Source organism: Trachurus japonicus, chromosome 8 (assembly GCF_045865225.1).
Source record: "Trachurus japonicus isolate A0001 chromosome 8, Traja_1.0".
In the NCBI taxonomy this organism is placed as follows: Eukaryota; Metazoa; Chordata; class Actinopteri; order Carangiformes; family Carangidae; genus Trachurus; species Trachurus japonicus.
In genome coordinates, this window is record NC_140914.1 from 19,337,988 (window position 1) to 19,358,657 (window position 20,670).

A 20,670-nucleotide genomic window follows, 5' to 3' on the forward strand; every position below is an offset into this window, starting at 1 on the left:
CACACACACACACACACACACACACACACACACACACACAGGAACCTGTGTTCTGAATAAATTGCACCGGTCTGCCAGATCCCTTATTGCATCACTTGAGAGGCATAGCATGAGAGAGAGAGAGGCAGATTGAGATGGATAGAGATGGAGGGAGAGAGAGAGAGAGAGAAAGAGAGGGGGAGGATGCTGCCAGTGTGTTCTCCCTGGTCTGCATTAAGTTCCTTTGTCAGCCAACACTGAGCTAAAAATGGCTCCATGAAGCCAAGTTTAGCTCCACAAAGGTGAAACTCCTCATGGCTGCCGATGACTCATCTTCATGTGTGTCTCTGCATAGATATCTCAGACTATCATTAGCGATTTCATAATGGAAGCGTGTTGCTCTGCTGTCAGACTCGGAGGGACCATCTACTCTCACACACAGATCGTAGGCAGCGCAATTATCATCTAAAAAATGTAACCTAGGCTGTGCACTAACTTACACAGTCTCGAGCGAGAAAGGTGAATAAGGCTTAAATTAGAAAAGGCTAAGTGAGTAAACAATGGAAGGTGCCGTTTCGTTGCTGATAACATGGGTTGCCATGACTACAGTAAGAGGAGACTAAAACATAATTCCAAAAGGTAAAATTAAATGACTTTGAATGACTTTCATCAGTCTCATATCACTCTGGCAGTTTGGTTTCATTCTAGAAAATTCCTTTAATTCCAGCCCATTGTTATTATATTCATTAGTAATTGGCTTCTTGTTGCCATTAAGGCACAGTTTAGTGTCTCACAAAGAGCGAGTGAGTGATGACTCTCTCTGTGTCAGCAGCGCCATTCAAACCCTACTCAGAAATCACTGCCATATTGTTTAACGCCTTTGTAATCTTCGGGCTTGAGCATCAAATACATGATTTTCTCTGCTTGAGCTGATGCACTGATGCGGCGCAAAGAGAAGCAAACTGACAGACAGCCAGAGCCAGAGGAAGATTCTTTGCAAGTACTTGGATTTCTCCATCTGCATTACATTTTCTTTCTCCCTAATCCCTCAAATATCTGGTATCTGCTCTGCTGGTTCTCCTGTCCAGTCCAGATTCATATTTACCTGCATAAAGCCTCAGCCTCAGGTATGTTTATGTTAAACTCTTGATTACTGCAACAAATTATATACAGAGGGTTTAGATATGAATCACTATGTAAATGATAATAGGGCCTGCATCCTACATTGCCTGATTTGATCTATATCTTGTTAGGCGCCCTACAGTGTGTTATATAATGATTTTGGAGGGAGGAAGAGAGAAGGAGAGAAAGAGAAAGAGAAACGCTACAAATTTGTCTTGCTCCCAATTGCAGAAAAAATACAGAAACTCAATTGCAGATTCCAACTGACAGCAGAACTTTAGAGGCACCACACACCTGGAAATTGAGGTCAAAATGGATGGAAACCATTTAAAAAAAAAAAAATTTTTTCATTTAATTTCGGTGCAACTTTACCAGAAAGTGTTGACCACTGTCGCTCACTCTGTTGTGCATTTGCTTACTGTGCACAACTCGAGGCAAATGGTTCAGTTGCACAATGCACAATAAAGAATTAGAGCTAATCCACAGCTTGGTTACATCTAAGATATATATATATATATATATATATAAAAAAGGATTAGAAATAGATCTGAATGAATGTGATTGTTTATGTAAACATTTACCAAAAAAAAGAGGGAAAAAAAGCCTTGATCCTGCAGACTGGCTCAAGACATCCCAACTTGCAGACACAAACAAACACACAAATCCCACCCACGCACGCACAATCAAACACCAATCATACAAAACAGGCCCTTCACTCTACCAGCAAACAAACTTAACAATACACGCGCTCTCTCTCTCTCTCTCTCTCTTATACACTCACACACAGAACTACAAATACTCACTTGTGCTGGTGAGTACAGGGTCCGACTGGAGTTGCGGGAGTTGTACGGTCCTTGGAGTGCAGTGGCTGCCGCGTGTCGCATCCGTCTCACCCCTTCCCCCCTCTCTCCTCCCCTGGCGTCCACCATGCCTCCGGGCCCGGATCCAGCGGCCGTGACCAGTCCCTTCTCCGCCCCCCCACCCCCGCAACCGGGGGCGCCCATGCAACAGAGGGTGCCCTGGGCCAGCTCCAGCTCAATTTCTGCATCCATCTCCGCCTCCTCTGCGGCCTCCTTGTTGGAGTCGTCCAGGTGCTTCATCAGCACGGCCACCACCACATTGATGAGCACGAACTGGGCGGTGAGCACGAAGGAGACAAAGTACATGGGCGAGATAAACTGAAGGCTCGGATTGCAGGCATAGTCCACATCAGTGCCGTGATCTGGTGGGCATTCCCGCAATGTGTCCTGGTGTCGGAGGAAGGCAGATTTAGGAGGACGGAGGTCAGAACAGTGCAAAAGAAGACGTTTGAAAAGACAAAAACAAATCATGGATGCCACATTATTTGTACACTGTCACTTTATCTGTACATTACACCACTGCACCGACATCTGTATTCACATGAAAATAAGAATAAAATTGATTCGGCTGTCTGTATACTCCTGACATCTCCTATAATCTGCGTGCACTTAATTGTTTTGCCTCTGTGCGAAACAACAGGAAGAGTTATTACAGTGCATTTCCACCTTGGTTAACTTGTTCACAGTGGAGTTCAGTGAGAGCAGAACCAAAGTGACAAGTGTTTTCTGGAGGAAGTACACACATATCTCACCCAGGCTGTGACCACACGTAACCGTTTCAGCCCTCTGAGCTGAAGCTGGTCTTTTCCATAATTTGGCATGACATTTACACACTGTGCTCCTTCACACATCTCCCTTCCCTGCCTTCACTCCCTTTCCACCGTTTTATACACAGTACGTCTGTATATATATAATTTCTTCTGTTGTTACCAAATCTCCATTTTTGTCTCAAGCTAAATAAATAACTTTTTACTCCTTCACTGTCCTCTCATCCTTCACTTATCACAGCCAGTGCCTCCTGCCCCCCCGCTCCCATTGTTTTCTCTCTTCCCCATCATCACTGCATGACTAATTACCACTCTGCCTCACCTGCTTCAGACTAAACCAAACCGGGCCCACCTCCCTCTCAGCCCAGTTTCTAATTTGACAGCTAACGTGACAGAGATTTACTCAGGAAGGTAGCATCTGTGGCCCTCTGGCTTGCTTCATGGCCCGCTACCATCCACACTGCCTGAGCCCAGCGCATGTGTAATGGTCCACGCCCGACACGCTCCAGCATAATCTCTATTCCCCCTCGCAGCCTAGCTGTTGCGGAGGAGTGGTGATAGCTGCTGGTGGTAGCGAGATGTGTGTTCAGGGGAAAATTGGTGCTTTGTGTATGTGTTTGCACAACGGGGCGCAGTCATTCCCCCACGCAACAGTAAAGAAATCTGTACTGCTGGTGCTGAGCGAGCACATTTCCTTGACATCAGCAGCAACTATCACCAGACTGAAGGATAGGATGCACGAGAAGCAGGAAAAGTCTATCTCATCTCTCTCAGATGTCCTTTCAGTGTTCAATCTTTGCTTTCCTTTCAGTTCCTATTTGTGCTCTCTGCGCTATAAAATAAACACCAAACTAAAGCTTTGCAGCACACTAAATAGGATTTCTACCTAAGGGGGTGAAACCTTCAAAATGCATTAAATCTGAGTGAGTGAGTGAGGATCCAGATGGGTGCAGCTCTGTACCTTCATGATGCCATTCCAGTTGTCGCCCGTGGAGACTTGAAATAAGGTAAGGAAGGCCATGCCAAAGTTCTCAAAAGTAGCGTGACGACTCATACCCTCACATGGGTAGTCTTCATTGCAAACTGAGGATGACAGTGAGGGAGTGGATGGAGCCAGCGAGTGAGTGAGTGAGTGAGTGAGTGAGAGCGAGAGAGAGAAAGTTATCAGGTCACAGATAAGAGAGAGGTGAGAGGGTAATAGAGAGAGAAAATGGTACAGAAAGGGCGCAGGGATAAGAAAAGAAGAGGAGACTTGTGAATATGAACACTCAACACTTAACATGTTATCGCTCCCAAAAAGCGCAGAAGCAAGTGCCTTTTCTGTCGCTAAGCTGCTTGGAAGAATTGTCCAAACAAGCCAACTCGGTGTAGACACAGTTTGTTGTCAAATAAGAGGCAACGTGACCAAACACTATTTATCTTTGAGCTTCTATCCCAAGATAATCTTTGAAATGGCCTCAAGAAGAGCGACACTTGCTTTTGCCACTAATCCGCTCTCCTGCCAAGCTCCAATAGGAAGCGATGTTGCCACTGGCTGCAGCTGCAACACACAAGCGAGATGTGACAGTTCTGGAAGATATCGCCCAACTTCAATGTGGGTATTTTTGGGGACAGTGGTTATGTATCAGAATACTGGAGAGAGTGGGTTGATTCCCTATTGGCTGTCTGGCTGCAGGAGGGAGCTGATGAAAAAGAATTCAGGATATTTTCACAATAAAAGTGAAGCAACTCCTTGTGCTTATATGTGCACAAGATAGTGAGTACACCAAAACTTGAACCCACACTTTTATTCATCTACATTGACACATGCTGATTTTTCATTGCACCCACCGCATAGTTATATGATCTGTCCACTGTGGACAATATGGTCTTTGATTAGCTGGCATAATCCTTTCATCGTATTACAACATGTATGTGATAAAAAAATTAATCCAACTAGTGGAGGAGCGTATGTGCATGACTACATATGTGTTGCATATTAAGTTCCATGCCAGAAACATGATAATACGCAGTTCCTCAAAGGTTTTAAGATAAGCTTTGAGATCAAAGAGTAATCCATCCTATGCCAGAGGAAAATCTGTCCAAAACTAAAAAATCTTTGAAGAGATTCTTCTTAGGACAATTCCCTTTGAAGACCTGCCGGAAGCTGAGAGTTATGGCTTAACAGAAGTCCCTTTTGTCCTGTATCCAGTTATGTTGGATAAATATTCATAAATGACTAAATATAACGACGTTCATATGTTGAGTCTCTGTAAAGAATTGTATTTAAATAAAAAAAGAAAACCAAAAATATCCAAGAAAAATTTGTTTCATGTGTCATAATCCTTTGTAGCATCACAAGTGGATTTCATGCACTCACCAAGTTCTCCAAAAAGCTCCACTCCTAAGGCGGCGTAGATGAAAAACAGCAGCATGAAGAGCAGGCCCAGGTTACCCACCTGCAACACACACACACACACAGACACACAAGAGGACAACCTCTTATTCTAGCACAAGACTCGTTCCTTTCTGAGTGGGTCACAGAGTTACTGTGTCTTTGCTTTTAAACTCTGCTATTAACAACAAGGAATATACGGTAATATATAATGTAATGTATAATGTGTGGATTAAAGTGGTCACACAGGACTCCAACCTGTTTGTACTGTGCTGCTCCCACATTATGCGGCTCTACAAACTATGGCATAACTCCCTCCCTCTGAGACTCTGAGACAATGGAACCCCTGTTGTGAGTTTTTAAGTTTGGGGACTTGGCTCGGTTCCACCACAAAACAGCCGTCTGTTAAAACAACTTAATGGCGATGATAATACTGCACGGTAAACAGCCGGGGCAAAATCTAATCAACATTCCAGGGAAACAGAACCTTGTCTCCTATTCACTGTCTTTAACACTCTGCTAACAGCACTGCTCCACTGGGAATGAGGATATGCACTGATAAGTAGTTACTATAAATACAATGTGTTCTACGGAGAGCTTCAGATCACTTCACCTCTCTATTCAGGGAAGCACATGTAGAGTTTTGTATACACTGTATATATCTATGTGAGATATTACACACAACCCCACATATACACATATAAAGTTTATTAAATGATATTTTGCTGAGATACTTGTGGCTCTATTTGGAGGTGGGATTGGCAGGGCTATAAAGACGTCTTAACCTGACGCACCAGATGGTTTGTTACACAGAACATCTGGGAGGGTTTCATTGGAAACTGTTTGGAAACGGGCAGGTGCTGTTGATGAACCAACCGTCAATCACATGACGTAGTAGAAGACAGCTAAGGAAGAGACACAGCATGTCAGTAGACATCTCTTTCTGTGTTTTAAAGGACAATCTGTGCTTAAACGTGCTTTCATAGCTCTCTGATTGCTGCCAGAAGTTGCTCCCTCGTAGGAGGCGGACTGGTCCGAGCCACTGTGGTTCAGCTACAACTGAAAAGCTTAAGCCTGACAAGATGGATTCTTGAATTGAGCTTCTTCAACCTCTCAAGGTTAAAGATGTCTTCTTGTACAGGAAAAATCACAGTAAAAAGGAGTTTGAAGGGAAAGCTCTCAGTAAGAAGGAGCCAAGTAAAAAAAAGGGGGGACTGTAATTTAATTTAGGATAAATGAGGCGCTTTTGTTTCTGTGTTGCCCTTCGTAAAACCTCACTGCAGTGATTACTGAGGAGGAACTGATGTCGGCATTTTAAGGCCGCTAAAGACTTTTCCATAAATGGACTAATATTATTCACCTGGTTAGTTTATATTCATACATTCATTAAAATATTAAAATGTACAAACAAAGCCCATTTCATGAAGGACAGCGTGATGGGTCTCTGCAGACTGGAGGTAATGGAGGTCAATGACAAACAATGGCGTGCTGTAATTGTTACAAATGTGACTGTTTTCTGGGATTAACTCAAATCTGTCTCTAAGTTTGTTTTGTCCTACATCTGTGCATCATAATGGCCCCAGTTTTACAGGGCGGTGGCAAATATTGTATTCTATTCAAATTTATACAACAACTGTTCAGTTGGCTTTACTTATACTGTAAGATTTAATTCACAATTGAAGGTTTGATTTAATTTGGTAAGTGACCACCATTATCTTCTAAACTCTATACAGATTGTTTCACGAGATACTGTACAGCCCTGATTGCCAAAGCCTATTCTGGAGGCTTCTAAGCTTTTCCCAGAGAAATATATAAAACAACTGGCTTGTCTTTAGTACCAACAGGATAGCTATTAGTGTTAGTGAATAGTGTGCTGTAGCCATCTTGCGTCAGTTAGGGAGAAGAGGATAATGGAGGATGCTTGTGGCTAAAATGACTTTGTCTTGCTGTGTTTTTGCAAAGACAAGCCATGAAAATGCACTTCTCTTAGTGTTTCAATGATCTATTAAGCTTACCCATCCGTTTAGTGTAAGTATATGGCTCTCTCATTACATCCCCATGTCCTGCTATGGCCTATTAGATATCTAAACTGCTTATGAAACTTGCAAAGCATCCTCATCAAGTTGAATCTTGTAAGTTATCATTCTAGCCGACATCTGCCCCTGCGAGGCCTGACTGCACAATTCATACTCCTCGCCTTCTTAAACCTATATGCTTGTTCTTTTGTTCAGTTGTATCCTGAAGCCTTTGTTGAAATGTCAATACTGTCTCGATATCCTATGTGATGTAATGACGAAAAGTTGGCAGCTTGCCATTTCATTTTCACAGTGAAATAAGAGTGCAATATTGCCGCAGGTTAAATCTCTCGCCAGGTGTAACACTTTTGTTCTCACTCGTTCGGTACCTCAATGAGCGCACACACGCATACACACAGTCAGAAACCTCATGGAACTGTTTAATTAGCCCCAGTTTTAATTACCTCCCCTGATGCCCTTGGGATAGAGCAAAGGGCTCAGTGTTAATGAGGGGGGGGATCAATAGAAAAGAAAGACAAGGAATCTGTTCTTCCTCACCTCTGCCTGCCCTCCCTTCACCACACCACCTGTTTCCCTCTGTTTGCTTCATCTTACCTTTGATGGTCAATGGGTCAAACTGTGTGTGTGTGTGTGTGTGTGTTTGTCTAAGTGCTGCATGTCCATAAACAAGGCTGCACACCTGTTATGTGTGACACCACACTCATGTCTGTATGGAATATATTGAGGCTACATACAGTAGATGTTTGTGCAGATTGAACCCACACACCACAGAGCCACATATCAACACCTTTCTCTAAAAATCACATATATTACATAACTGTACCTTTGTTTTGTTGTGTCCTATTTTATTTCTTATACATAAAATGATGTGGCAAAGTATAAAGAGAATACTTCCTGTTAGAAAGAACAGCAACCAGAGATGCATTCTGGGATTTTTCATTGTGTCAAATAACTCTCAGTGCACAGGAATGACAGTGACACTGGGACGGTGCGGAGACTGTCTGCCTCTGTGGACAGTTCACCACCAAATGAACTGCAGTCTGGTTTAAGAAGCCCCCGCTGTTTCTAGCACACTGTGGTCGCAGTGGGAGTCTGGGTACTCTCCATGGTACTGAAAGTGAAAATAAGCCAAAGTGTGTGTGTGTGTGTGTGTGTGTGTGTGCGCATGTGTATGCATGTGTATTCATGTGTGTGTGCACGTGTGAGCGCCAGTCTAACAGTCTGTGGTATGAATGAGTCATCTCTTAGAGCTGCCTACAGGCCAACAGAGGAAGGGAAGGGGAGGGGGGGCTCGTACCCCCCTGACTATTGACTGAGATTGGCCAAGACTCTCTCTCTGGGAGTGTGCAGTGTGTGTACATGAGGTAAAAAGAGTGAGTGTGTGAGTGTGTGTGTGTGTGTGTGTGTGTGTGTGTGCATACCTGAGGCAGGGCTTGGACCACTGTATCCAACAGGGCTCTCATTCCTGTCGCCATCTTCAGTAGCTTCAGCACTGTGTGTGTGTGTTAGTGATGGAGAGACAGAGCAAGAGACAGAGTAAGAGAGAAGGAGAGAGAGAGAGAGAGAGAGAGAGAGAGAGAGAGAGAGAGAGAGAGAGAGAGAGAGAGAGAGAGAGAGAGATAGATTTTAAGTGTGGGCATTTAGGGGGAAATCCCTCAGGTTCAATTACAGACTAAATGAGAAACATTAAACTGTGGAAAGGTCAGTGCTTAATTTACACCCCGTGTATCACACACACTCACACATATACGCATTTGTACATACATGTACACACACTTTAGCCATTAGCTGCTATGCTACATCATATTTTGACAGACAGTAAGACAAAAATCAATGTTTTATTTCACTGAAAGGAAGTGTAGTTGTAAAGGGTGTGTGTGTGTGTGTGTGTGTGTGTGTGTGTGTGTGTGTGTGTGTGCGCGCGTGACACACTAGCGTGGCTAATGTACCTCGTGCAATCCTCAAAACTCTCATGATCCTGATGATAGTGGGGTTGATGGGCAGGGCAGCACTGATCTCAATCTCCTCCAAGGTGATGCCCATCACCGACAGAAGCACAATGGCCAAGTCCAACTGGTTCCACCTAGCACAAGCACACACATACAGGATACACACACTCGTATGATGGAGCAAGGCACACGGAGGAATTGACCAGCACGCGCAGATTACACACGCACACACACACACATAAAGAAAATGTACACAAAAAATGATGAAAAGACGTAGTGACACTTACAAAGCTGTAGCCGTTCACATGTTGGCGTCGACTGTAAGTACTGCGCTAAGGGTTGTTTGAAAAGTTCTCAGCCTCAGGAGGTATGTAGCTAATTATTAGTTACCTCTCAACAAGTTACTCTCATCCTCCTGCGACAGTGCCTCAGCCCCAAAAGCCCTTAATTAATCCATCATGTGTAGCAAAATGGTTGGCAGACAATTTCTCTCTAAGGCTTGAGGACAGATGAGAAACAGATGAAACCAAACCAGATAAGTATAGTTGGAATTCAGAGAGTTCGCAGCCACCATACTCCTTCTGTCCAGTTTTTCAAACTTCCCCACAGTCGTTTATCCTTTATTACCTCATGCGGTTGCTTCAGGGGGGTCGTGCAGTCCTCATTTATCTGCTGATATTTTGGAAGATGGTCAACAAGTACATGTCTTTCGTGAAATCATCAAGGAGAGCTGGAAATTGTGCAGGTTTTTATGGGAATTGGAAAAATGAGGTGTCACATCTGATCTGGGATCACACAGAAAGGCACCCACAGTAAATATTTGGCACTGCCATTTTATTTGTCAGAATGCTTGCCAAACTCTGTGATTCAAAATGACAGTGACAGCAGTGTATCAATCACAGCCTGTGACTCACTATCACACCCACATGATCTTGTTTCCTTCTATTGTCAGGGCCTGAACGACTGAGGGACTACTCCTTTTTTTGTTGTTCCTGGCTACAAAAGGTTTTGTCGAGTCCCGTCCAAGGTTATGTTTTCTGTTTTCTTCATATTTGCTTTTTTACCTCCCTTCTTATTTTTGCTTTTGCCTAATGGTGCATCCCATTCACCTTGGAAGTTAGAATTCAAAGCTGGGAAGGACGCAACATCCAGGTTAATTACGTTACATAAGTTATGAGCTTGTAACAAGTCAGAAGAAGCAATCATTTTATTAGCTCTTGTTGTTGTTAGCACTGTGAGCTAATACCAGCCGCTAACAACACACTACATGATAGTTTGACCATAAAACAACACAACAACATGTCTACAGGTGTATATTGCACAGTACTGCCGGAACAACTAATTAAATGCCACAAAAAACTAAACTAAGTGGCTGATAAACCGTGTAATATGCCTTTTTTTTTTGCTGTTGACGGATGAAGCAGCCATCTTGGATTGTGAGCTCAGGCTCCTCGGAGTTTCCGAGTTGAAATTCCAACTTGAGGCAACGTTTCTGATGACGTAATCAACTTCATGGGAACTTGGAAAATCTGACTTTCGGGTCCCAATGGAACAAACCGTTACCTTTTCAGTTGTTTCAGATTTACACTTCCTGCCATCATGTTTCCCTCTCTTGTGACTGTCGACCCTGCACCTGTGTCTCATTGTCTTTCCCTCCTAGCGTCAGGTGTGAGCTCCCTGTCTTTTGTGTCACTTTGTCTTCATTACCAGTATCAAGTGTCCTGGCATTTACTGTGTTTAGCCTGTGTGTATACTTACTCACACTTACTTCACTTATCAAGCCTTTTGCCTTTTGCCTCACCCCTTGGATTTGTTTGCCACACCAGACTGACTTCCTGTGTACTGAGTTTATATATGAGAGACTGCCTCTGATTGCTGTTTCTTGCATCGTCCTCTGTGGTTTAAGATTGAGGACAGCAGCACAAACAGTAAGGCATCCTGTTCCTCAATCGCTTAAATGCATCAAAGCCACGGAGGCAATCTCAAGCGTACAACACGGGGGCAAGTTACACATCTAAAGGTTGAATTAAATGAGTTGGGTAATTTTACAGCAAATGTAGTTCGGCTGGTGGAACACGTGGAAGTGTGTTTGTGTGTTACCTGCTACTCCAGTGGCCCAGTTGTAAAGCTGGACCGAGACTCAACCCGGATTATAAATCACACTATGCACAACGCCTGCTCATGGCTGTTGCTGACACTACATAAAAAGAGACAAAGTGCCAGCTGATAACTGTGTGATAAATTCTGTCTCTATCCGTCCATCTCTTTCTCTTTCTCCATTCATCACTCATTTGTCCGCTTCCTTTTTTGTCTTCCATCAGCCCAACTTTCCCTTTTATATTTTATCTTTCTCTTTCCTGTGTGTCTCTGTTTCCCACCGCTCTAACCCTTTCTCTGTATCCCCTCTCTCTCCTCTTTTGCTTCACCAACTAAAATAGGTCAATTACATTATAGTACCATCAGTGTATAATAAGACACTAAATCTGTTTCTGCCTTTAATTACTCACCACGTGTCCCTGAAAAGAATAAGACATCAGTCTCATCACCGCACACACGATGAGTGACAAATCAATTAATCTGAGCTCTGAATGAATTAATGTGGGAGTGAGTGTGGGAGTGAACCCACCGGTGATAAGGTGTGTTCCCTGCAGAGGTCACATAAAGGTCTTTACAGTAGGTTGGAGAAATGGGAAGTGCAGCATCACATGCATAGAACTAATAGACAATTAGGTTCTGTTGAGCAGAATAATGGAGTATTTAAATATTTTTTTTCTCTAATTAGATGGACATTAGTTCACTCAAATTAATACAATGAAAAACTCTCATTATGGAAGGACTGTCATATTGAGATGAAATTAAAGTTTTAATTAAATAACTGAGTTACTGTTAGTATTAGCATTGTGGAAAAACTTGATGGAATAAGGGAACCAAAGATTGATTGGTTGATGTCCAAAAAAAAGAGAGAGAGAAAAAAATACTATTATACATATATATATATATATATATATATATATATATATATATATATATAATTATAAATAGTTGCAAACTAATACAGGACATTCCTGTTTATTCATTCATAACAGTGATGATGTGTGATAATTGTCATGAAATCAGTATCTGCACCACAGTGTGGCTTAGTCAACTTAACAACAGAACACATCAGAGCCAGCTCACATATTTAAACATATTTCATAATCCTCTATCACGTTAAAGCTGCTATTCGTTCTTCCATTTATAATGATCAAAGCAAAAGGCGGATTTGTTCAGCTATTACACTTTGAACTAAATAACTGTTATTGTGGCACTATTTATATTATATGTTAATTCAAGAGATTATCGCATGTGTCTAGAGCCATGTTAGACACTTTCATGTTTTTTTTTTCACATCAAATATGTGATAAGTGACTTAGCTGAATAGACAAAAACACTATTCAGCACTGTGACACTGTCATTCCCCGGGGAGTGAAATCTCCACTTTAAAAGATGATTGACAGTCACCATACCACTCTCCTTCAGGTACAGTACAGATCGGACCAGTCTATTTCAAAAAAGAAAAGAAAGGAGGAACCAGTCTATGGTAAGCACAGAAGATGAACAAATCTACATGTGTACAAAGAGGGACAGATAAGTTGACAGATAGACTTAGATGCAGACAGAAGAGGAAACACTCTCATATATACAACCACACGTAAGGCACGAATAGAAACTGTACCTTTCTTTGAAGAAGCGGCGAACGCCAAAGGCAATGAGTTTGAGTATGGATTCCAGCACAAAAGTGGAGGTAAAGAAATAGTTGCAGTACTTCAGGGCAAGATCCAGAGACTGGAAAGAAAGAGTAAAAAACGTGTGTGTGTTTTTTTTGTGTGTGTCTGAAGCTGTAGAACTGAAATTGCTCCCATTGTTTGCAGAGTAAAATCAAGCACGCCAGAGGAAAAACAGAGCATCCTCCATTCACAGCACCATAAACACACACAGTACGTCCCCTGACAAACATATTTTTTAAGCTAAAGAACATTCGCCCAGTATTCAAATATTCCACAGGCAAGCATGTTTTAATTGTCTTAACATCAAGTCCACTGCAGAGACTGGAAATTACTTTGCTCACTGTTTCCTCTTTCCATCAATACAGTCGTAGCTTCTAGCAAGTGGGAGGCTGCCAAATGTCAGGAGCAACAGCTGACAAATACAACCAAGACCTGTGATATTTATCTGATGCTCGGTCAGTTTGAGAAAGCTTGCTCCATTTTAAAGGTCAGATGGGCATCTTATCTCAAGGATAATCACTTTTCTCTCCCTCACAAAAAAAAAACGCTATCAGGCTTTTGAACCTCTGTTCATCGCACAGGTGCTGACAGATATACGCGCTGGGAAGCTAACAGCACTCTGACAGCAGACCTAACCCGACGTCAAATCAGCCGTGCAATCACAGCTCTTTGTATGAACTGCAGCTATACTCACAACACACGCTACAGCTTCAGAGCCTGGATGCAGTTTCAAGGTGGCAGACCAGTCAGTGTCTTTTTAAGATGCTGATTGATGTGGTGCAGAAAAACAACTACAAAATTGATAGAAACTAGTAGTCTGCATAAAAAAACAAGTGTTAGTTTGTCCTCCTGAGATTGAGCTTGTAGGAAAACGCAGATTTTTTTGTCCATATTTTGTGGAAAATGTGCTTTAGGCGAAGTGAGAATAAAGCTAACATAACTCCACATTTTTTACATGAATGCGACAACAGGAACAAAACACGACTGGAGATGCGCCCCTGTGCAAACTTTTAAAGGCACGTATTTGCACACACAGGTAATGTAAACATGTTCTTCTTACACGAGGTTGGTTGTAGTGCTCTAGGGACATGGTGATGACGTTGATGCAGATGATGAAGGTGATGATGAGGTCCAGGTAGTGGTTTGTGCACAGTGTGTGGATCATCAGGCGCATGTGACCGTAGCTGGAATAGTAGGGCAGCTTCTGGGCTTCTGTTGGTAGAAAAACATGTTAAGTTTTTAAAAGGTCTGTCTCAGATGTGATAGCAAAAAAAAAAGAGTATAATGCGTCCTCTGCAGTGATTTAAAAATACTTCCTTAATGATATATGTTTAAATGCATATGCTATTAGAATTTGTATTTACATAGATATTTATGTGAATGCTAAACAACGTGTTTGCAGAATCAGATGATTTCTATCACATGGTGGAGAGGTATTTTCCACAGAAGACCTGATCCACACTGAGCGCTTTGAAATGCAAAATTCATGAGCTTTGATCAAGCTGGTATTACTATCAACAGGAAATAAATCTTTTACTTTCAGGCTCTTTGTATGTAGCTTCAATGTGTCCTGTATTTTTTAGGCCATTAAGCTCCTTCCTGCATCTTCTTTTTTTTATCAGTCCCCTTGTTTCTATCCTCTGTCACTCTACTGCTGTCTCCTCCTCCTCCTCTCTGTTTGTGGCCTCTCTCTTGTCAGTTCTCCCCCTTACTCCTCCTTTTCTTTTCCATGCGCCGCTGACGCTTCTCCTCTCGCCTCTTGGCCTCCTCCACCTCCTGGTGCTGGCGACACTTGTGGAAGTTCTCCACCACCACACCGACAAACATGTTGAGGACGAAGAAGCTGACGATGAGAAGGAAGGAGATGAAATAGAGCAGCATCCACGGGTTGTTGTTGATCACCGGCTGGGATTGAGATGGCGTGTTTGTACGTGAAGTTGATTTTTGATATAAAACAACATGATGTGAGATGAGGAGGTGAGAAACAAATTGGAGATGAGAGAGAAGGAGAAAAAGGAGTTAGTCAGGGGAAAATGTAAGATTTCCTTTTTAGATGAGGAATATTTTTTTGTTTATGAAGAACTATAGTTGCACAGCTTATATATGTGGATACCTGTTGGTCCACAGCCACAGCATCCAGGCCGTGATACATGATGTTAACCCAGCCATCTTTAGAGGCGAGAACAAACAGGGACATCAGAGCCTGGATAACAAAAGGATAGAGGACAGAAAGGAAAGATGGTATGTTTATTTTATGGATTAAAAAAAAATGGCAACACTTTATTTGACGCCTATCTCTATAACACATTATAACCATACTTATAATGAATTATAATGCAGTTATAACACTGTAAAACTATAGTTATAAACATTCATAAATGATCATAATGCAGTTATAACACTGTAAAACTATAGTTATAAACATTCATAAATGATCATAATGCTTTATAACAATAATCATAACACACTATAAAGCATTTTATCATGACTTATAAGGTCAGGTATTATAATACGTTATAATTGTTAGTAACTTGCTGACAATGCCCACATCAATAATGCAGTATAAATATAGTTAGAATGTGTTATAATTGTTTTATAACAATAAGCATAGCACATCATAGAGCATTTTATAATTGCTTATAATGTCAAGTATTATAATAGAGTTATAGTGCTCTATAATGTTTAAGAGTGTTTATAATGATAGTTATAAACGTTCATAAACCAATTATAACACATTATAACTATATTTATAATGCATTATTGATGTAGCCATTGTCATCGAGTTACTAACAATTATAACGTATTACCTGATCTTGAAAGTCATGATAAAATGCTTTATAGTGTGTTATTATTGTTATAAGGAATTACGATAACTTATGAGTGTTTATAACTATAGTTATACGTACTGCATTATAAGTCATTATAAGTATGGTTATAATGCGTTATAGAGATAGGCGTTAAATAAAGTGTTACCAAAAATTTAATTACTCTCTGTTTTGCATTCCTATAAGAAACCTCTTGCACATGTCGAGAAAACACAAGTGACACTTACCTGCCCCAGGTTGTCAAAGTTGTACTTATGGTGAACCCACTTGTAGTTGGCTTGCAGACAGTCAGACTTGTTGGTGATGTTTTTGACATCAGGGCCCAAGCAGTAGAAGAACTTGCCTTTAAAGAGCTGTCAGGAGAAGAACAGTCACACAGAGTTTTTGATGCAGTCCGGCTTACTCAGAAGAAGACAGATAAGTAAGCTTTCACAGAGGCGTCTGATGAGATGAAAGGATGCTCGAGTGAAATAATGAGCTGGTCAAAGATCCCAACAACTGAAAATGTTGCGCAGTGATGAAAGGAGTGGGGAGACAATGGGCGTTTACTTAAGAGAAAGAAATATAAAAATACATGAGCATATGTGCTTCAAAGTTGTTACGACTGAAGGGAAGGGAGAGGAACAGACTTGAAAAAAAATCATGCTAATGGGGAGAGTACGCAAATGGGTTATTTAAAAACACATCTGTGCAAATAATACGCGCTTCCTACCTGTACCCCAAGAATGCCAAATATGATGAAGAAAGCGCAGCAGATGAGGACAATGTTGCCGATGGGTTTGAGAGAAGTGATGAGCGTCTCCACCACCAGCTTCAGACCCGGAGCTCTGCTGATCACCCTGGAGAAAAGAGAGGAGCAAGAAAAAAAAAACAAGTACATGAAGCAGCAGGAATGAAAACTGAAAAAGATAACGACTGCCAAGGGATCGCTTGTCTGCTTAACTCAACTTAAAGCTTATACCTGAGGGGGCGCAATGTTCTCAGTAGTCTGAGCACTCGGAGAACGCCCAGGATCTTGGCCCCTCCCGCCATGGACACGACGATGTCAATCAAAGACACAAAAACCAGGAAGCCGTCCAGAATGTTCCAGCTGCTCCGGAGATAAGCCTGTTCGCCCACGTACAGACCCATGGACACCACCTGAGGATGAGAGGGGGAAAAGCGGTGAAGCAGCATATTAGAGCATGGACTACACTTGTAGTTACAAGACATTAGTACACTGACTGTGTCTCTACCAGCTCTGCAACATTGGGAAACAGTGAAAAGAACAATGTGCTGCACCGAAGGATATCAGAGTGAAACCAAAGGATGAGAGATGATATGAAGGTAAAAAAAAATAAAAAGCCATCAGCAGGTGTAGGACTAACACATTAAAAACATGTTCTCACCTGGCAGAAATAACAATGTGCCTGACAAGCAGACACACACACACACACACACACATATATATTCAGATGTATGTACACACCTCTTCAAACAACACCTGCTTTGCCTAGAGAGCAGCCAGAGCGGATGGTGACTTTATCTGTCACACATACACTATGCACACACATACACACATAACTAATTAGAAAAATTAAAAGAGACCACTCTCACACACACATTTGCAACTGACACACACTCTAACACACACACACACACATGTACAGGTACCAGTGTGTTTGATATCCAGGGCTACAGGAATAAAGCCCCGATGCCCCCTGCCTTCGCCTTGTAAAACAATTACTTGACATATAATGGTGCTTTACTCCTCTGTGAGTTCAACACAGGGAGGTGTATGTTGTGTAGACATTGCATTACACATGCACAGAGCTTGATTCAGTGTTTGGCTAAGCGGCAGCAGCTGCAGCAGCAGTGGGAGCACAGGGCCTGCTAAAAAAAAAAAAAAAAAAAAAAAATCTGCCACTGACATTTGAGAGTGTTTGCCGAGTGTCCGGCAAATCTTCAGAGGAAGTGTGTGTGTGTGTGTGTGTGGGTGGAGGGAGTGGGGGTGTTTGGCGTGCAAACATATCAAGATGGTTGACAGATCAGTGCCTGGAAAACATTTTAAGCCTAAATGCCAAATTGTAGACTGAATGTACAATAGTCCAAAACAAACACAAAAAGTGTAATCTTTGTGTTTGTGTTGAGAAATAGTACAGGAAACAGCATTTCTTATTATAGCAGCGTACAACTACGGCCATTAGACCTTGAAGATGTATTTCGGAGCATGCTTCGCTGGGCTTGAAGCTGCTTCGTGAAATAACTCTCTGAAAAGTTGAGCATCGTTCCGACCCATCCCTGAGTCCCGCTGTGCCGTGCTTTTTATTTGGCCACATCTTGTACACAGCATCAAACCCGCTGGTGGAAACTCCTATAGAGAGATTGATGCTACACAATCAAGCACACACCGACACAAATTATGCAGCCACACAAGGCCGAGACAGACAGAGACATGGAGGGAGACATGTACGGCTCGGCCAGGGGGCTGACAAGTCTGTGGCTCATTGACGGGCTGAGATTGGTTAATAATTGATTGTGGGAGTGCATAATTGATGGCCCACTTGTGCCAGAGCCTTTCGCAGAGCACACAGAGACAGTGGCAGAGGGAGGGAGGGAGGAAGGCAGGGAGGGAGAGCAAATAAAATAAAGGAAGGACCGAGACACAAGACAGGCCGAGAGCCCGAAAAGGGACTTGATGAGAACAGAGGGACCCTAAGGAAGTGGAAACACAGACTTTAAAAAAAGAAGCCAAGAAGTCAACATCGGAGTGCTGAAGATAGACCACGTCCATAAGAGAGGACCAGCCACTAATTAATGACATTGGTTAATTGCTCTATTCTCCAAAGGAACACGGGAACTGCCATGAAAGAAGGGAAAGGGAAGGGAAGGGGTCAAACCGTGGGAGGACTGAGGCAAAGTCAATTCAGCGATAGAGACGAACAGGAGGAGACAGACGGACAGAAAAAGATGCCTCTGTGCACGGCCACAAACTCACAGGCAGATACAGAGACAGACAGGTTGTAAAACGTTACCTTGAGTGTCATCTCGCCCACAAAGATCGCAGTAAAGATGTAGTTGGAGATGGTTAGAAAGACTCTCTCCTGGACAGGAACAAACAGGAGGAGGGGGCAGAGAGAGGTTGGCAGTCAGGAAGAGGAGATGGGGGCAATTAGGGGCAGTAAAAGCTTACTTACTGCACCTTTTAGATAATAAAACTGAATTTATCCTCAGAGAATACAAAGAGAGCTACCACACAGAAAGTGCAGAGAGGAGCTGCAGCTTCTCACACACACACACACACACACACACACACACACACACACACACACACACACACACACACACACACACACACACACACACACACACACACACACACACACGAGCACATCAGATGGATTTACCAAGCTGCCCTGTAATATCTTGGGTCTCTCCAGAGCTACCGTGATGCAGTTGGAGAAGATGAAGGCCAGCACCACATAGTCAAACAGCTTATGAGCGATGATGGACTGACAGATCTGTCTGAACCTGGAACAAGAGGAGAGAGACGTGAGGAGGGGGGAGGGGGGAGAGACGGCACACTCTGTCCAAACACAATTTAAAAACAAAGTCTCCTTCCATCCAATCAGAGCCGGAGCCAAGTTCCCTGACAGTGCACGGGAGCTCCCTCGAATCTTGGTGAGTAAATAGCCTCGTTCAGCCCCCTGTTTACATCACTCCTAATTCAAAACAAATTACATTAACAACACTCTCTGAAGCACTAGACTCCTGAGTACAGTGCTCTGCTGGGAAAACAGAAGAGAGAGATGAGAGAGAGAAACAAACAGAAAGCAAAAAAAAAAGAGAGAGAGAGAGAGAGAGAGAGAGAGAGAGAGAGGACATACAAATACTGAATATGCATTTCAAAACTTAGCATGTGACACTGTGTACTGCCAAAAAGCAATTAAATATCTTCGCCGCAGTGTTTATTGGAACGGATGAAAAGAAGCAGAATGAATCAACTGGGAGAGGGATCGAATTTATTCTAAACTATTTTGGAACACACATTGAGACATTTTAAATGCCTTTTATTTGAACACACCACTGTGTCTATTCGAACCTTTCCTCCGCAGATTGCGACACGACGTCACCAAATGTTAATGCCAGCTGTAATGAATGAGCAGCCTATGGTATTAAATTTACCCCCCAGCGCCACTGTTTCTTTTGTCCGACAGAAGGGGACAGGGTGGGAAATGTTGTTTTGTTATTTGCAAGGTGCGGCGATCAATACTCTAATGTAGTCTCTCTCTCTGTGGAAGCTTGGCAACCTGTCCCTTCCTATTGATGAGGTGGGGGAACAGAAATCTTTCCACCACCACCACATCCTTGATATTGCTTTGGTGAGATATGTCCTGCGGCCAGGTCATAATGTGTGTGTGCAAGAGAGAGAGAGAGGGACACTGTCTACATTTTGAGTCAACGCACTTTTGATGCAGTCAATCACTCCAGCACTAAAAGCGCCGCGCTGCGATACAACGCATTAGATTAAAAAAGAAAAGAAAAAAAAGAAAAGAAAAAGCAGAGCCGGGGATAACGGTGACTCACTTGTTCTGTGGGGAGAAAAGGAAGATAGACCAATCCTCTCTGCTCTCGCACCAGTCGGGTCTATACGCCTCTAACATCTTCTGGATGCGGAAGCACAGGCTCTGCAGTGAAAACATACATCGGCACACGTCAAGAAGAGCCTGTAAAAAGCACGGCACCGGCAGCAAACACTAAAAGACACACGGAGAAACTTCCTGTTTTCGACTCCCTGTCTGAATTATTTACGAAATTGCAACACTTCTATAGCAATAGCTGCGAGCATCTTCCAGCATTACCATCTGTATAGCTCTCTCCCCCGCTGTCTAAATAGTCCTTTCTAATTAACCTTGTTTCTCTCGCACACAGGCTTGTTTACAATGAAAACAATTGGACTCCCATGAGGCCCAGGTGATGGAGAGAGCAGGCTTTGCACAAAGTATTTGAGG

The 20,670-nt window shown here is 42.6% G+C and overlaps 1 protein-coding gene across 3 annotated transcripts in view; it reads right to left on the reverse strand.

Moving 5' to 3' along the window:
- cacna1ia (calcium voltage-gated channel subunit alpha1 Ia) overlaps nt 1–20,670 on the reverse strand; it is a 153,388-nt gene that overhangs the window by 16,786 nt on the left and 115,932 nt on the right. For all 3 annotated transcript variants that reach the window (XM_085784484.1, XM_085784483.1, XM_085784485.1), the window contains exons 18-32: nt 20,246–20,346; nt 19,066–19,189; nt 18,694–18,762; nt 16,641–16,819; nt 16,392–16,518; nt 15,907–16,032; nt 14,968–15,057; nt 14,567–14,759; nt 13,915–14,066; nt 12,803–12,912; nt 9,088–9,221; nt 8,560–8,630; nt 5,088–5,166; nt 3,690–3,811; nt 1,905–2,348 (exon numbers count right to left, since the gene is read on the reverse strand). In XM_085784484.1, coding sequence (XP_085640610.1) covers nt 1,905–2,348; nt 3,690–3,811; nt 5,088–5,166; nt 8,560–8,630; nt 9,088–9,221; nt 12,803–12,912; nt 13,915–14,066; nt 14,567–14,759; nt 14,968–15,057; nt 15,907–16,032; nt 16,392–16,518; nt 16,641–16,819; nt 18,694–18,762; nt 19,066–19,189; nt 20,246–20,346 — 2,121 coding nt within the window. The remainder of the gene's footprint in view (nt 1–1,904; nt 2,349–3,689; nt 3,812–5,087; nt 5,167–8,559; nt 8,631–9,087; nt 9,222–12,802; nt 12,913–13,914; nt 14,067–14,566; nt 14,760–14,967; nt 15,058–15,906; nt 16,033–16,391; nt 16,519–16,640; nt 16,820–18,693; nt 18,763–19,065; nt 19,190–20,245; nt 20,347–20,670) is intronic.